Consider the following 17,802-nt stretch of genomic DNA (forward strand, 5'->3'; position numbering starts at 1 on the left):
CCCCAGTGTATATATATATATATATATGTATATATATATATGTATATATATATATGATCCTAAAGGGTAAACCCCCAGTATAAGGGTCAAAGAAAAATAAGCTCACTAAACCCTACTCCCTGGATACTGTGCTAAAAAATGGACTATCTCAACCCTTGTCATAGGGGGAATCTCTGATGAGGACATGGAACAATAAGTCATCTCTCTAGTGTGCAGCCTAAATTCACAATACCTAGGTAGCCAGAAAAAAAATCTCAACCTGAGAATTGAAGTGATTCCAAACCAGTGGTGTCTACAGGAGCCTGACAGAAGTAAGTACAAATCCTCATTGAAGCATCTCCCCATCAATGCAGGCCTCGATGAATTCCCACAGATAAAGTTCCATGAAAATAGAAGTTTTCAATATAAATTAACCGAACAGAAAAGGAAACAAAACAGCAGAACCAGCAGTAAAAACAGCAGAAATAGACTTTCAAGGATTGTCATTACTAGAATTATCACAGACTATAAAATAACAATGGTTAGTATGATTAAGGAAGTAAAAGATAGATTTGAAAATATATTCAGGAATGACAAAAGACTATAAGAATGATCAAGCAGGTTTGAAAAAATACAGAGCTTCTAGAAATGAAAAATAGAACTGACAATAAAAATTACTACAGACGGCAGCCACACTTGTGGTGAGCATAGTATAATGTACAGAGTTGTTGAATCACTACATCCTACACCTGAAACTAATGTAACATCATGTGTCAACTACACCAAAATAAAATAAAAAATTACATGAATGGATGTCAATTCTCCACAAATTAAATTGTAGAGCCAACTTAATCCCAATCAAAATCCCAGCAGGACCATTTGTAGAAAATGAAAAGCTAATTCTACAGTTTATGTAGAAGAACAAAGGCCCTACGATAGCCAAAACAATTTTTGAAAAGAACAAAAGTGAAGGACTTACACTATCTAATTTCATGACTTGTTAGTGTTAAGATATATAGATCAATTAAACAATAGACTCCAGAAATACATTCACAGGTGTATGGTGAGCTGATTTCCAAGAAGGATGCCGAAGCTGTTCAATGGGGAAAGGAAAATCTTTCACAAATGGTACTGGAATAGTTCATAGTCATAGGCAAAAAAAAGAACTTTATACCATGTATAAAAATTAACTTTAAACAGGTTATGGACAAATCCCATACTACCCATGCCTGGAAATAAATACTGAAATTATGGCTGATAAGTTTTTACTAACAGGTTTAAAACTAAAGATACATTAAAGATCAAAAATAATCAATTGCCAAACAAAAGGAAGTGACTAAAATAAGGTGAAACCAAACAAGAGAATTAAAGACATAAAAGGAGAAAGAGAAGGAGGAGAAAAATGAGGAAGGAGAAAGAAAGTAGGAGGGAGAAGACAGGAGGAAAAGAAAGAAATCAGATGGCTCTGTTTACAAAATACTACAGCTGGTCACAAAGGCCTTAAGAAAGAAAGGGAAAAATCAGCATCCATTCTTCTTTCAAACTACTCTCAAGCTAATTTACAGCCTTCAACTCTTTGTTTTTGTTACCTAAGCTGATTAAGGTTCTCTGGTTAATTTTTAGTTTCTTTCTTAAAGAATAAAGCTTTAAAGCAACCATATAAGTAACTGAGAAAATAATGAGGCTTTATGTCTTCACAAAGAAAAGTCAAAAGACTTAAAGAAAAATTAGGGAAATAAAAACTTGCATTTAAAAAAAAAAAACCTTGATATTCTTGGATATAGGAGAGGTTTAGGAAGATGGCGGCATAGGAGGACGCTGGGCTCACCGCGTCCTGCTGATCACTTAGATTCCACCTACACCTGCCTAAATAACCCAGAAAACCTCCAGAAGACTAGCAGAACGGATTCTCCGGATATAAGAGAGGTTCATATTTTCTACAAATACTAATAAGCTTTTTAATATTCTAGACTCAAGAATAATAAAAAACTCAAAAGCCATTAAGAAAAAAGACAGATACATCTTAAAAAATAAAATTTAGAATTCTATATGAAATAAGGTTTAAATTCTTAAATTTAAGCACAAAATGGAGAAAACTGCTTGTATAATTTGCAAAAATTGGGACAAATCAGGGGCGCCTGGGTGGCTAAGTCGGTTAAGTGTCCAACTTCAGCTCAGGTCACGAACTTGCAGTCCATGAGTTCGAGCCCCGCGTCGAGCTCTGTGCTGATAGCTCAGAGTCTGGAGCCTGTTTCAGATTCTGTGTCCCCTTTCTCTCTCTGCCCCTCCCCCACTTATGCTGTCTCACTTTGTCTCTCAAAAAATTAGGACAAATCGATCAATAATTAATATATAAAAACATGTACAAAACATTATGAACAAGATGAAAACCTCCAAAAGAAAAAAAAATGAGCAAAGGACACATGCCATCCACACATACACAAAAAAATCCAGAAATGGCCAGTGAACATACAAAAATATATTAGACTTCATTAATAACACAAGTATGTGCTAAATACTGTTCTAAGCAGTTTATATATATATTATATATACATTTATATTTATTATTATTTAACCATCACAACAATTCTGTAAAATGGGTACTATTATCATCTCCTTTTATGGATGATGAAACTGAAAGGTTAGGTAATTTGTCCAAACTCACGCAAGTAGTTAATAAGCAGTGATGCTGGGATTTCAACTATGTAATTAAAACAAAAATGACAGAGCAAGCATGCACTGTACTAATACCCAAGGTCCCCGGAAAATGGGAACAGACACCCTAGGTAAGAGTATCAACTGGCATAGTCACTCTAAAAGACAGCATGGCAATGAAGTTCAAAAGCCCTACAAGTATTTGAAAATTTTCTCAAGCAATAATTCATACCACCCAAGACAGTGATTACATGGGGTGGAGGCACTCCACGGAAAAACACATAAGGAGCCTAAAAGCTGGGAACAAGGACATTCACTTTACTCATCTTTAAACTGTATACAGAGGTTCTATATTCTTTGGATATATTTCACAATAAGAAATCCTTTCTTTCCTTACCATTTTATCTGGACCTTTATATGGACTTGTGACATAAATGTTTTTAAGTAATGACATCCCAAATTAGCCAACATAATGAGAAGAAGGAAAAATAGCAGGGAAATAATCTCAGTAATAGACTCAGTTTGGTAATTAAGCATATTTCAGTTTAGGAGCAGTGGTCAGGTACATCTTTAAACCTATACTCCATTTCTTAGAATGTATTGTAAAGAAATAAAGGATGTGTAGAGATCTAAGCACAAAAACATTTATTATAGCTTTACTGATAATGGTGATGATTAGAAAAAGCCAGCTGTCACACAATGAGGAATGTCTAAAATATAAGTTCAGGGGCGCCTGGGTGGCTCAGTCAGTTAAGCGGACGACTTTGGCTCAGGTCATGATCTCGCGGTCCGTGAGTTCGAGCCCCGCGTTGGGCTCTGTGCTGACAGCTCAGAGCCTGGAACCTGCGCCAGATTCTGTGTCTCCCTCTCTTTCTGCCCTTCCCCCTGCTCATGCTCTGTCTCTCCCTTTCTCAAAAATAAGTAAACGTTAAAAAATTAATTAATTAATTAATTAATTAATTAATTAATTAATTTAAAAAATGGAAGTTCATATAAGAGTTTATCTGTAGTAATTTTAAATGATTTTGTAAAGTCCATTTATTGGCATGCGAATATATTAAGTGGGAGAAATGTAAAACATGTACAATGTGAGTTCCTTTTTATAACATACACACACAATCTAGAAATATGCTCTAAAATATAAATAACAATTTTGCTAATAGAAAAACCTATCACTTATCTGTGTTTTCCAATGTGCGATAATAAATATTAAAATCTTTAAAGAAATGATGTTTGTTTTTTAATTTTAAGGCAAAAGATTTTCATTACCTTCAGTCTTAGGCATTTTTAACAAATGAGTTTAACCCTTCGAGGTTCAAGCTTTTCTCTGCATTTCAGTTAGACTCTGGAAGATACAACAACTGAAGCAACAAAATTGCGATTCCTTAAATTATATTTCTTTTCTATGAAATGGCTGACACACTACTGGAATGAAAGAAGAAGAAAGAAGTCTAATGTGTACTTTACAGTACACTTCCAACTTTAAACATGTATAAATAACTAAGCCTTAGCATAGTTCTAATTAAGTTCTACAACTTAATTCCAGGGTTTTTTTTCCTCCTTTAGTAATTGGGATTTGAAGCTTTCAAAGACTTCCCCCATAGTATGTATAAATAGTAGAGTCTAAGATATTTTAAGAGTAGGGAGAGAAATGGGATAGGGAAGTTGGATGGATGGGTCAAAGTACATGGGGTTTATGAGTCAGGAGGTAAGTCACACAGTATGTTAACCTATGACAGATATGCCAAGGAAAAAGTATTGGAAAGAACAGATAAGAGAAAATATGCTGGTGGATGTGTTAGGAAAAGATTTTTCAGAATGAATAACTGACAGGATTATACTAATGCATATCAGATTATCTGTACAGGGGGTAGTAAAAATGACTGCAAAAGAAGTATGGAAATTTCAACTTCAATATAGTCTGTAATGTAACTTTAAAGTGTTAGATGAGAAAATAGTGTTTTCTGTAGAGGCAAGGTGAACTGACAAAAAAATGAAATCAGCTGATTTTCCTAAAGCACTCACTATAAATTCTGATTAGGTATTTGCATTGTTTAAGGACTTCAAAACCACCTACTAAAATATTAGCAAACAGATTTACAGTACATAAAAAATACACTATGATTAAGTGGGGCTCAAATCAGAACTGCAAAGATGGTTCAAGTGTAAGAAATCTACTACTATAATTCAGCATAATGATAGACCAAAAGAGGAAAAAACACACACAATTACAGCAGAATTCTAAAGAAGCATAAACGTTCTTTCTTGATTTTTAAAACAATAAAAAAGGAATCAGTATTTCTCAACATGCATGAAAAAAAAAGATTTCCTTTAAGTGATTTTTGAGAAATATACAAAAGTCAGTATTAGACTTGAGGGAGGTGCTAGAAGCATTCTCATAAAAGTAAAGGAAGGAAAAAAAAGGGTCTAATATCATTACTAATATTTAATAGTTTTTCAAAGATATTGCATAGCACCATTAAACAAGAGCAGAAAATCAAAAGGTATAGAACTTGAAAGGGAATTCATCATCTTTTGCAAATGATATGACCATTTACCTAGAAATCCAAGAGAATCAACTAAAAAACTAATTATAAACAACGAAAGAATTCTGTGCTATGGCTAGGGACAAAATTAACATAAAAAATGGTATTCTTTTATACAGAGATAAAGTAATGTAGTAAAATAATTCTTAATAGATACACAAAAGGAGATAAATACAAAAGAAAGTTTTAATATTTAATATACAAGATAATTATGAAGAAAACTTCAAAGTGTTACTGAAAGCAAAACTACTCCCCATTTTAAAGATGAAGTGAAGTGAAGCTCAGAGAGGCACAGGAAGTCTTCCTAACTTGCCTGGCCAATAAATGGTGACAAAAAAGACGGACCTAGATTTGTCGGACTCCAAAATTCATCTTTTCCACGCAAGATATTGCTGAAAGTTCAGTCAATGGATACTCCATAAGCAAAACCAGAAAAATTCAAGAAACCTTCACTATTTAATATTTTCAATGATTTGAAAGTTCTATTTATTTAAAAAAAATTTTTTTATGTTTATTTACTTTTGAGCCAGAGACAAACTGCATGAGTGGGGGAGGGGAAGAGAATGAGGGAGACACAGAATCTGAAGCAGGCTGCAGGCTCTGAGCTGTCAGCACAGAGCCCAACACGGGGCTCGAACCCATGAACTGTGAGATAGTGATCTGAGCCGAAGTCAGACACTTAACCAACTGAGCCACCCAGGTGCCCTGAAAGTTCTATTTATAAGCACTTAAAATGTACCCAAAATATTTTTATGAAAGTAACATGAACAAGTTACAGAAAAATCAGAGAAGCTGCCTGAAATAAACTGAATTAGCTCTATCAGGTCCTTGTATTAGGTTCTCAAAAGGACTAGATGTATATGCACACTTCCCAGGATAGGGAAGATCCCCAGTATTCCCCACACTACCCTGAACAAGAAGAGGGAGAGGGAAAAAAGCTGAGGTAGACATTTCAATCTGGTTCTTTCCTTAACCATGGCCCTGTAGTACCTACAGTTTGTCCCTGACTTCCTAATCCCCTTCGGTTACTCTGCATTTGTTTTCCTGACATCTTGATTACACTCTTGGCACATGGAAGGCTATACTAAATACGAGGCCCCCCCTCTTTTGGCCTATCTCCATGGATCCTAGAATTCTTCTCATGCTAGGTTTTGTTTGTTGGTCCTGTCATTCACATACTCATCAGTTGTGACGTATAGTTAGTTATGATATTTCTCAAACAGCAGTGGAAAATGATGCTCGTGCACTCTTCCCTAGATATCAGGTATAGTAATTCTCTTCTCTTGTAGAATTAAACTCTTAAGAACTTAATATTCTACTGTAGTTTGGAAAAGGTAAGCATGGCTACCTGAGGTACAAAGGGAAAGTAAGAAAACAATGGTGAACGAAAGTACAACTATTATAGTTCTAGGGGCAGGACTGGAGAAATGGGTGATGCGAGTCCAAAGCTATTCAGAAGTTAACTAGATAACTATATGAGATGAAAGCCTGTGATGAAGACACAAATAAGAAAGGAATATCAGAAGTGCTCTGAATGTATAATACTTACCTTGGCTCTCAGTTCTGAAAACCAACAATTTATAGGCATCAGAACTTTGGGAGAAAAAAGCTAAGTTATCCACAGTCCTATGTACCAGTTAGTAGTTAATTAGAGCCCTCATGCAAGGTACAGCCTGGAAAACCCCATGAAAACAGGTAAGTCCTATATTGCTATTCCTGTGAGAGTTTTCAGGATACTGAAACTCAAATTTCTCTGAGAGACAGACACTTTACATTGTCCTGCAAAGCTCTCGTGAACAGCAAGACATGGTCTACAGGCAAAAAAGAGGCATATCATAAAAAGAGAAGAGAGAACTCATCACAAAAGGAACTACAGAAGTTCCCCTGTCCCTCAAAGAAAACAAACATTCCTAACATCCTTACCAGTAAACAACATCCAGTGGTGCAAAGTAATTTTTCATTATCAGGTCAGCAAAGTAAGCTTCTGTTTCCCGGCAGGCAGTTCCATTTCCAATCACCACTGTGCTGCAGCTTCAAGGGATAAACAAGATGAGAAATGGAATGAGCTCAAGGCATGCTTCTAAATCAATCAGGAGAAAATGTACAGAATGCACAAATACTATCATACGATGATCTTACTCTCTCCATTGTATCACAAGGGAGACACAGACTTAGGTAGAATTAAGGGCAATGCCGCTGCATTTGCTATGGGAGGCAGTGGACAAATATTTCACTGTGACACAATTAAGAACAATCAGCTTACTTCCCATCTAGAAGGAACCAAATTTAGACATGGATAAGAAACTCTGGTACATTCTACGCCATATTGAAGACGTCATGCCTGAACTATGTGATATATTGTCAAGTAATCTCTGAAGCTTCAAACTACTATCATATCCATTCAAATCCTCAAGTCCATGAAAAAGAATGGAAGAGGAAAGAAGGAAAGAAGGCAGGAAGGACAGACGGACAGGAAGTGAGGGAGAAAGAGAGAGAAGGAGACAGAGGAAGCCCAAATAAAAGAAGTCAATGCTCACTTTTGCTCATATTACCACCTTGGTTTAGTGAAGGCAGCAGAGGAAGGGAGCAGCGTCCCTCCTGAGTCTCCAAATGTAGAGTTCTCCAGCAATTTGCCCCAGCATTGTTTTACATGGTTCCTTCTCTCTCACCAAGGTACTTCCCTTAATCCCTCCCTCCAAATTAGGAGCGTCAAAGGTATCTCTGATTGGCTGAGACAGTGAAGTACTCAAAATGTTACTTATTCTCATACTTGAAATTCAGCAAAAGCCTCTTTATTTTCTCTGCCTCTCGAAAGCCTTGTCCACAATGCAAGTAAACCACATCAGTATGAAGTATCTGACCTTAGAAAAAATGAAAATAAGAAGCCAGTTTGTAACAAATTACAAAACATAACACACAGATGATCTGATTAAGCAATCTGAACCAAAAAAGAGAACTGCTTTGTCTTTTAAAATGCAGCATGAATCATTCATATTCACTAAGCTGAATTCTCCCGAAGTACTCTAAAATTTTCTTCCAAAGTTACAAGGACACTACTTTGCTATTTATTATTATTAACAAAATCATTAGATTAAATGTCATGATGCCTAAAAGAGAAATGGTTTTTAACAACACCTAATATCAAGCTAACATTTACTGAATATTAACTACGTGCCAGGCAATGTTGTGATACTATTCTATTTCTTCTTTTGGGTTACAGATATGTGAATTTCTTTACCTTGTAGAATTCTTTCAGCTGCATATTTATGACTTGTGTGCTTCTCTATATTTCAGTGAAAAATATATTTGATGGTAACGACCTCAAGAACAGAAATAATGAACCAAGTGACCAATTTAGAATGTTATGAAAAAAACAACAAAATCTCAAAGAAACCAGAAGGAAAGCAATGATAAAGTTAAAAACAGAAATTAATGAAACAGAAAAAAATATATATAATAGAGGGGATTGGTGAAGTTTAAAGTTAAAAATCACTTGAGAAAAACACATACTTTTAGCAATACCTATCAAGAGAAAGAAAGAAGACACAAATAACTTAAAAAAAAAGTTAGATACAAATAAATCATATTAGTAATGAGAAGAGGATATTACTGGAGCTTCAGCACACATTAAAAAGATACAGAGACTATGATAATCAACTTCATGTTAATTCAGATTAAATGATACAATGGATAAATTCTTGGAAATGTCTTACCAAAACAGATTGAAAATATATACATACATATATACGTGTGGGAGTGTATATGGTATTTTTAAAAAGTCATCTTACAAGCAGTACAAATAATATCATGTCCAAACACAAATACATATGTTATCTCAACAGATGCAGGAAAAAACACTAATAAAATATACTTCCCATTTACTGTAAAAATGTACACCATAAAAAAAAACAGACCAAGTAGAACTGCAAAATCAAAAACCCATGACTATATCTATAACAAAGCATCTCCAGAAAACCAAAGGATGATCAATTGGGAATAACATAACTATCAAGGCCGACATGTATGGGCATTTCTGTGGGAGCAAGAAGAAAGAAGCAATGAAGTATCTCAGGGACCAAAAATATCAAAAAGCACTTCCCTGGGAAAAAGACCTTTGCACACTCTTAATTTATAGGTCAGTATAAAGGTTGCCCATTGAGTTCAGGCAGGATTGGAAAACCCTGCTCTCTATGAACTCTTGAAACAAACAAGCAGAATATGCTTTTCAAGACAAAAACCCCAACTGAGGACAAACTGTTGAGAATCATATCCACACTGAGCAAGGCAAGGATAAAAGGGGCAAAGGAAAAGGGAATGAAAGTCCCAGTAAAAGGGAGGAAAGCATTGGGAAAACAGACTCTAGAAAGTAGAAGACCGTCTCTTTATTCATATAGATACAGAGGAGCTTTTTCCCCACAATAATTTTGGGAAAAAAATAAGTGACAGTTCTAGAGATATACTGTTAGAAAACCTTTCCTGGTGTTCTATCCTAAAAGTTGGAGAAAATGAATTTTATATAAAACTGACCAACAGAAAAGGATCACAATTAAATGCCATATAGAATGATTATTTTTTAAAAACAGGAAATTAAAAAGAGGACACAGAAAGATGTGTCCACAAAACAGAGAAAAATGGTAACCTAATATAGAAGAATGATCTACAAAAAAATCATAAAAAAAAGAATAACATAAATCAGAATTAAAAAACCCCAGAAATGAGAGAATTCAAAAGTGAATTAGCATAAAAGAAAAAGTTATTTTAGAAAGAAAAAACAAAACCAAAAGAAACACAAGAATAAATATAACAGGATATAATAATATCCTTTTATATATATATATATATTACATGTAATCTATAATAGCATATAATAATATAAATAAATAAGAGAACCATAAGGTATAAGAAAAATATAAAAGTTAAAAAAAATTTAAAGTGAAGAAGTTCACTATAGAACTGAAATGAATTTCTGAAAGCACCAAATGAAAATTCCAAAACTTAAAAACATAGAAATTTAAATAATGAACTCAATAGATAGCTTTAATTGCAGATCAGACATACAATAAAACATAATTAATATAAAGACAAACAATAGAAAATAGAAGAATGAAAAACAGAAGAAGTTGAAAGATCTAATATGTATGTAGCTGGAATCCCAGAAAGAAATGCAAAAAGCTCTACAAGCCCCAAGCCAAATTCATGCAAAAAACCCGGCAAAAAACAAAACAAAACAAAACACACACACACACACACACACACACACACACACACACACACACACAACTAAGCACATCATAAGAAAATCTCTGAAAACCACAAAGAAAATCTTAGCAGTCAGAGGAAAAAAATAGCATTACCTTCAAAGGAGCAATAATAAGATTTTTGGTTGATTTTTCATTCTCAACAAATAGTAGCTAGAGGTGGGAAAAAACACTAACAAAAAATGAAATGACACCTTTAAAGTACTGAAAGTAACACCAATCCCGAATTCTATACCCAGCAAAAATATCCTTCAAAAAACAAGGGCAAATCAGAAACACTGTAGACAAAAACTGACACAATTTGTCACCAGCTGACCCCACACTAAATTTAACACGTTAGAGTGTCAGGCAGAAAGAAAATGATCTCAAATAATAACACAGAAATGCAATAAGAAATAAAGAGCAATAGAAAAAGTAGAGAGGGAAAAAATGCTGGGCAAAACAAAAATTTCTGGTATTAAAATATATACAGTTAAAATGCATCATATATAAATACACTACAATAAACAGAAGTTGTTAGAGGATAGTTATTAAAGCTTGAGCCTAGTTAATCCTCAATATCTCCACTGTGACATAGGAAAGGTCATAAATGATAGTAATATGTTGAGACTTTTGGTCACCAAAGAAGGCAAATATGAAGTCTGATTTTCTAGTTTCCATATATGTGAGACAACCATTTTCTAAGCCTCAAAAATTAACATAATTTCCAAACCCTCACAACATATACCATGTAAAAGTTATGACCAGCCAACCAACTTTTATTTGAAAAGCTGAAAGATGTGCTTACTGGTAGGAGAAATTATAGCCAATTTGCAACCATGTTTGTAACCAGGATCCACCCCCATCAGGGTGCGCCCTGGAACAGGACTTGTTAAAAGGAGCTGACGAAGGTTCCGTCCAAACATCATTACTGATTCCTTCTCTGCATCTGATGTTAGTTTGGCCCTTTAGAAACCGAAAAATAAAAGGAAAAAGAACGGATTTAGTTTTTCATTCACCCAAAGTCTCTTCCTGAAAAAGAACAAAATTCATTCCACTTATTCTTCACAGGAATACTTATTGTAACAAAATAAAGGAGGGGCACCTGGGTAGCTCAGTCAGTTAAGTGACAGACTCTTGATTTAGGTTCAGGTCATGATGTCAGGATTGTGGGATCAAGCCCCATGTCAGGCTCTGTGCTAAGCATGGAACCTGCTTAAGATTCTCTCCTTCTCCCTCTGTCCCTCCTCTGCTCCTCCTCTCTCTCTCAAAAACAATAAAGAATAAATAAAAAATAAAGGAAAAAACATCATATATAAAATTATACTGAGTCGATTTTTGCTAACTGCAGTAATACATGGAACCACAAATAATTCTGAAGCAAATCTGAGGAGTTTGTCATACTTATATTCCTTCTCTATCTGCTCTATGCAAAAATCTGTATCTATAAATATCTGTGTATGTGAGAGAAATAGAGCATATAAAGACTTGGACATCACATAGAATGTCAAGTTAAAGCTTACCAGCTGATTAAAAATACAAACACAAAATTAGTTTTTGTTTTAATTTTTTTGTAACATTTCTTTATTTTTAGAAAGAGAGAGACAGAGTGTGAGCATAGGAGAAACAGAGAGGAGAAACAGAACTTGAAGCAGGCTCCAGGGTTTGAACTGTCAGCACAAAGCCCGAAGCAGGGCTCGAACTCACAAACTGCAAGATCATGATCTGAATCAAAGTTGGACGCTTAACTGACTGAGCCACCCAGGTGCCCCACAAACACAAAATTAGTGATAAATTATCAAATCCTAAGTAATCTCTATCAACACTTAAACTTTTATACTTTTATCTGTACGAATCTATCTAATCATTCAATTCTATTCCCCACATTGAGTCCCCACCCTGTCATTCTCACAGAGATGTGACATGATCAAGGATACCAGTAAGCAGTCCAGAATCTTGCCTCATGTACATAACTTCCCAGCTTACTCCAAAGAAGTTAGTAAGAGTCTAATTTTAAAGCTTTTTCTAGGATAAAATATATATGTCCACGATGGACTTAAAGTCCACTGGAAACTAAGTTTTCAACACCATTCATCTTAACAAAAGCCCTGAAGATTATCATGTCCTGAAATTCTTACTGAATTTTGTAATAAGACATAACAAGCATGTCTTCGCCATTAGACTAGGTTAAGAAATTCATGCCACGGCCACAAGAAAAGAGTACAAAAGCCACTCAAAGTACATTTCATATCAGTGCTGAGGTACAATTATCTACATATCCAAAGACACACACAGCTGCCTGGGTGGCTTAGTCGGTTAAGTGTCCGACTTCAGCTCAGGTCAAGATCTCATGGTTTGTGGGTTCAAGCGCTGTGTCAGGCTCTGTACTGACAACTCAGAGCCTGGAGCCCACTCTGGATTCTGTGTCTCCCTTTCTCTCTGCCCCTTCCCCACTGGTGCACTGTGTCTGTCTGTCTCTCTCTCTCTCTCTCAAAAATGAATAAACATTAAAAAATGAAAAAAACATTTGAAGACACAGCTAACTAATTTCTGCTTTTCTGTCTTGAGTCTTTTTTTTTTTTTTTTGAGAGAGAGAAAGAGAAAGAGCACATGCACATTTGTGTGTGTGAGTGGGGGAGGGCAGGAGAGACAGGGAGGTTTTTTAAAAAATTTTTTTCAATGTTTATTTATTTTTGAAGGAGAGAGAGAGACAGAACATGAGCAGAGGAGGAGCAGAGACAGAGGGAGACACAGAATCTGAAGCAGGCTCTAGGCTCTGAGCTGTCAGCACAGAGCCTGACATGAGGCTTGAACTCACACAACAGTGAGATCATGACCTGAGCCAAAGTCAGCCATTTAACCAACTGAGCCACCCAGGCACCCCTTGAGAGAGAGAGAATCCCAGGCAGGCTCCAAGCCCAGCAAGGAGCCCAATGTGAGGCTCAATCTCACCACTGTGATATCAGGACCTGTGCCAAAATCAAGAGTCAGATGCTGAACCACCTGAGCCACCCAGGTGCCCCTAAACTGGAGAACTTTCTCAGGTGAATTAAGAATACTAATAGAGTAATAAGAAAACAAAGGTAGAGAGAGTGGATGGAAGACAGAGGAAATGTTCCAGGCGATGGAAAACCAAGTAATTTCATATGCTAAGGTAAAAAGAAATACCAAGATATAAGTCAAAACAAAATCCAACCACAAAGGGTTAGGCATGTTCTTCTGAAGAGCCTGGATTTAATCCTAGAGACAAAGAAGAGCCATTGAAGAATTTTAAGTAGAAGAGCATGAAATAATCAGCTGAGAGTTTTAGGATGGCAAAGTGAAATGTGTTACTGCAAAACAAAGACAGAGATCATCTATGACCCTAGAAGAGTAATCCAGACAACTAATTATGATGTCCTGAACTAAAACCGTAACCACAGAGAATAAGAGGAGGCGAAATTCAAGGTATGATAAAGGATGGATGGGAGAATAGACAGCACTTGGTAACTGACAATGCAGGATTGATGAAAGAGATAGGTGTGAAAAATGACACATGGATGAATCATCTTGATATCTGCAGAAATAAGAAATCCAAAGTAGACTGCCATATATATATATATATATATATATATATATATATATATATATATAGTCAACTGACCTGAATGTGTATGTTCATGATTATCTCCAGGTAGTGAAATTTTGTGAGCTTTTTTCTTTATGTTTTTACTAATTCTTTCAATTTTTCTACATTAGGACAAATTTCTTTTTAATTAGAGAATCAAGTTAATTTTCTTTAAAGAAAAATCAATTGGGAGTTTTCTCCCTCAATTGCTGTTCAGGTAATTACAAGTATTTCTATCAAGAGACACATCTGCAGACAATGTCTGCAAACCAACTTACAGACTAAAATAAGATACATATTTTTTTTAACCACAGCCATTTTAGGAAAAGAGAAGAAAAGTGGTCTTGCTTGCCCACTGCTAATATAAGTCAAAGAAGGGTTATACATTAACACACCCACACCCAAATGGCTTACATTAAATCTCAGTGAAATCATTCCATAGGCAGTGAAGCTACTCAAATCAAATGTATACAAAAATGTCAAAAGCACTACTGGACATTTCATGCAATATGAAAAAACAAGATAAAGAAAAAATATATAAAAGGAAATAAAATTTTGAATAAAGTAATTTTCTCTTTTTCCTTTATTATAAACAAAATCCCTTATTTTAAAATTTTATGCCTAGCACTCAAAAGCAAGAGATGGTACCTCACACAGACTTGAAATGAAATAGGATTCAAACCGAAACAATACTGTTAAGGGACAACTGAGCTATGAAGGATGAATCAAGAAAATGCATGACTTTGATAAAAAGAAGCTGGTTAAAAAAGCTGTGTGTCTTTTTCAATAGTACCTCCTCAAACCCCGCTCTTTAATGTTTGTTTATTTTTGAGACAATGTGAGAGACAGAGTGCAAGCAGCAGAGGAGCAGACAGAGGGAGACACAGAATCTGAGGAGGGCTCCAGGCTCCGAGCTGTCAGCCCAGAGCCCGATGCAGGGCTCGAACTCACAAACCATGAGATCATGACCTGAGCCGAAGTCGGACGCTTAACCAACTGAGCCACTCAGGCGCCCCTTCTCAAACCCTGCTCATAACACCTCCAAAGTCAATGGCCAAGTCCAGTAAAAGAAAAACAGCCAAACATTATAAAGGTTGCTATCAATTCTAGTGAGCTTGAAGAGATGGCTAGAAATCTACTCTCAAGTAATCCTTGCTGAAACCCATAAAAGAGAATGAAGAAAAGTCTAAAGCACATAGGAAGGAATATAGAAGGGAATGGCGGGTTTGAAGACTGACTACAAAGGCAAGAGAGAAGCAGGAAAGAGGGTTTTGCCTCCCACAACTTCTTTCCGTCTCCTCCCCGACAAAAACTCACAATCTGCACCTTAGCTCTTCCGCAGTTCTTTGTAACTCTTAGTCCTTCTGCCAGTCCACTTAGATGGTCACTTTAATCATTTCCTCTAATATTCACTCATCATTGCTGATAATATTCACCCAAATAACTCCCAGTTGGGAGTTTAAAACGTATATATTAGCCTTCTCTCTTCATAGTAAGAAATGCATCATGTGCTCCATGGATTTCCTTATGGTGTCTTTGGTTCTCTTATCTCCAAAAACTGCTTCCAACTAAATTCTTCATTAACTTCTTGGTTTATTATTCCCAAGTCAAATCTCTCATCAATAAAACCATTTGCTTGTCTTGGCTGTCGAAGTGCAAAACTGGTATTGTAAGACTGGAAGGGGTATACATTAAGTGGTCAAGATTTGAAAAGTATGTTGTAACTAAGAGTTACGTTTTGTGATCTATGCATGTGACTGCCTCTACAGATTGAAATCGAGACTTAACTATAATTACTTTGTGATTCTGACTCAGTTCTTTGGACTGGTTAGTGGATCAACAAATATTTACTTCATGCTTTAATGGTAATGTATGTATTACCATACATAATAATAAATGGTATATAAAATTAAATAAGATGCATACCTGAACTCTCTACAGAGGAGAGGATAAATAAGGCGTTTAAAAGAATCATCCAGTGAACTGTGTAAGATCTTCATTAACTCCGGCCTTGCAAAGCCACGTGGTCTCCACCTGCAAAAAAGAAAAGCCTACACTAAAACTGATGTAACAATAACAAGACCATGAAAGGGCTCCTGGAAGAGGGGAGAGGAAGTGGAACAGAAGAGGGGGAAGACTTTATCGAAGCCAAAGTAACATAATCTGTTAGGAAAGACTGTGATGTCTGGAAATTATTACTATGACATCTGGAGTTCTTATTTTTAAAAACCTGGTAACCACAGCCATACATAAAACGTAAAGGAGGAAAAAACTTTCTCATTCTGGGAAGAGTCTCCCGAAGCATTATTAATAATGGTGAAAATATTAAGATATAAAAAAGTCACCAGAAAAAAAAAAAGTCACCAGAAAATGACTAATGCACTGCTGTGAACTGAATTATGTCCCCTAAAATTAATATATTGAACTTCTAACCCCCAGTGAGATGTTATCTGGAGATAGGGCCTTTGGGAGATAATTAGGTTTAAATACAGTCGTGAGAGTAAGGGCCCTCATGATGGCATTAGTGCCTTGAAAGAAAAGATATGAGAGCCTGCCCTCTCTCCATCCCTCTCTCTCCCCGTCAGGTGAGGACACAGTGAGAAGGCAGCAGTCTACAAGCCGAGAAGAGGGTTCTCACCAGAAAACAAATCAGCCTGCACCTTGACTTTACAGTGTCCGGAACTGGGAGAAAATAAATTTCTGTTTTTTAAGCCACCTAGTCTATGGTATTTTGTTATGGCATCAAAGCTAAGACAAACATGTATCCTCTTTGCCCATTTCTTTATCTCTTCCTGAGAGAGTAGACTGAGCAAAGGACAAACTCTGTTTTAACTCTTGCCTCTTGCCATTCCTGAGTAGAACTCACTCTACTCCTCAGGCTGTAGTGCTCTACCATGCAGTGTATCTGCACACATGCTGATGGATATAAATGTCAGAGAATCAAATGTTAGTGGACACTGGATAGAGAACAATAAGAGAAAAGCATAAGCTAAAAAGGACAGATTCAGCCTTACCCCTTCTGTGTTTCCATCCATCTAGAGTATCTCTGCCCTTGCCCTTCAATGACTCTTAAATATAAACCACTAATAAATATTTACTTTATAAATAATAATAAAATAAACCATTAATATACCTTAGGGACACTGTCATCTCCCTTACTTATCTCAGGTAGGAAATTAACTAAACTTCAGTGAATAAACATTCAAGAATCAATTATATAGTATACCAAAGATTTCATAATAACTAATTGAATCCCTTCCATAGAAGATTATTATCTGAGTAGCATATAGTTTTGTTTTTTAATTTAAATGAAAGTGCTTTCAGGACATACATCTTTCCACACAAATCTCTGTAACTCTCTACTGTCACCTTTATCTGAGGGCATGAGGGGTAGGGAGGAGTAGGATATGAATTGGATACACATAATTAATATTAAAATTAATATTATTATTACTGTTATTATTAATTTGGAGAGCCCAATGTCAAGAAAGATGTCCCAGAAGAAGCATCTGAGATGGGTTTTGAAAAAATTAACTGTGCTTTATCAAACAAGACCCAGAAAGAAAAGCATACTGGTAAGAAACCATAGCATATGAAAAAGCACAGAGGCATGAAAGCACATGATGAGTCTAAGTGACTACAAGTAGATTAGTACTGCTAGAGCACAACTGCCAGGAGCAGGTGGGGGGGTAGAGGGGGCTAGAAAACATGGCAGAGCCCAGATCACTAAGCGTCTTACACATCATGTTATGGAGCTTGGCAAGTTAGGAGAGAACAC

General features: G+C 35.8%; 1 protein-coding gene across 15 annotated transcripts in view; it reads right to left on the minus strand.

Moving 5' to 3' along the window:
• Window positions 1-17,802, minus strand: part of SRBD1 (S1 RNA binding domain 1) — a 226,676-nt gene that overhangs the window by 161,771 nt on the left and 47,103 nt on the right. For all 15 annotated transcript variants that reach the window (XM_045055088.1, XM_045055095.1, XM_045055090.1 and 12 more), the window contains 4 exons: window positions 15,951-16,058; window positions 11,226-11,383; window positions 7,951-8,041; window positions 7,104-7,211 (listed from right to left, as the gene is read on the minus strand). In XM_045055088.1, coding sequence (XP_044911023.1) covers window positions 7,104-7,211; window positions 7,951-8,041; window positions 11,226-11,383; window positions 15,951-16,058 — 465 coding nt within the window. The remainder of the gene's footprint in view (window positions 1-7,103; window positions 7,212-7,950; window positions 8,042-11,225; window positions 11,384-15,950; window positions 16,059-17,802) is intronic.

The sequence above is a fragment of the Felis catus genome, chromosome A3, assembly GCF_018350175.1.
Source record: "Felis catus isolate Fca126 chromosome A3, F.catus_Fca126_mat1.0, whole genome shotgun sequence".
Classification (NCBI taxonomy): Eukaryota; Metazoa; Chordata; class Mammalia; order Carnivora; family Felidae; genus Felis; species Felis catus.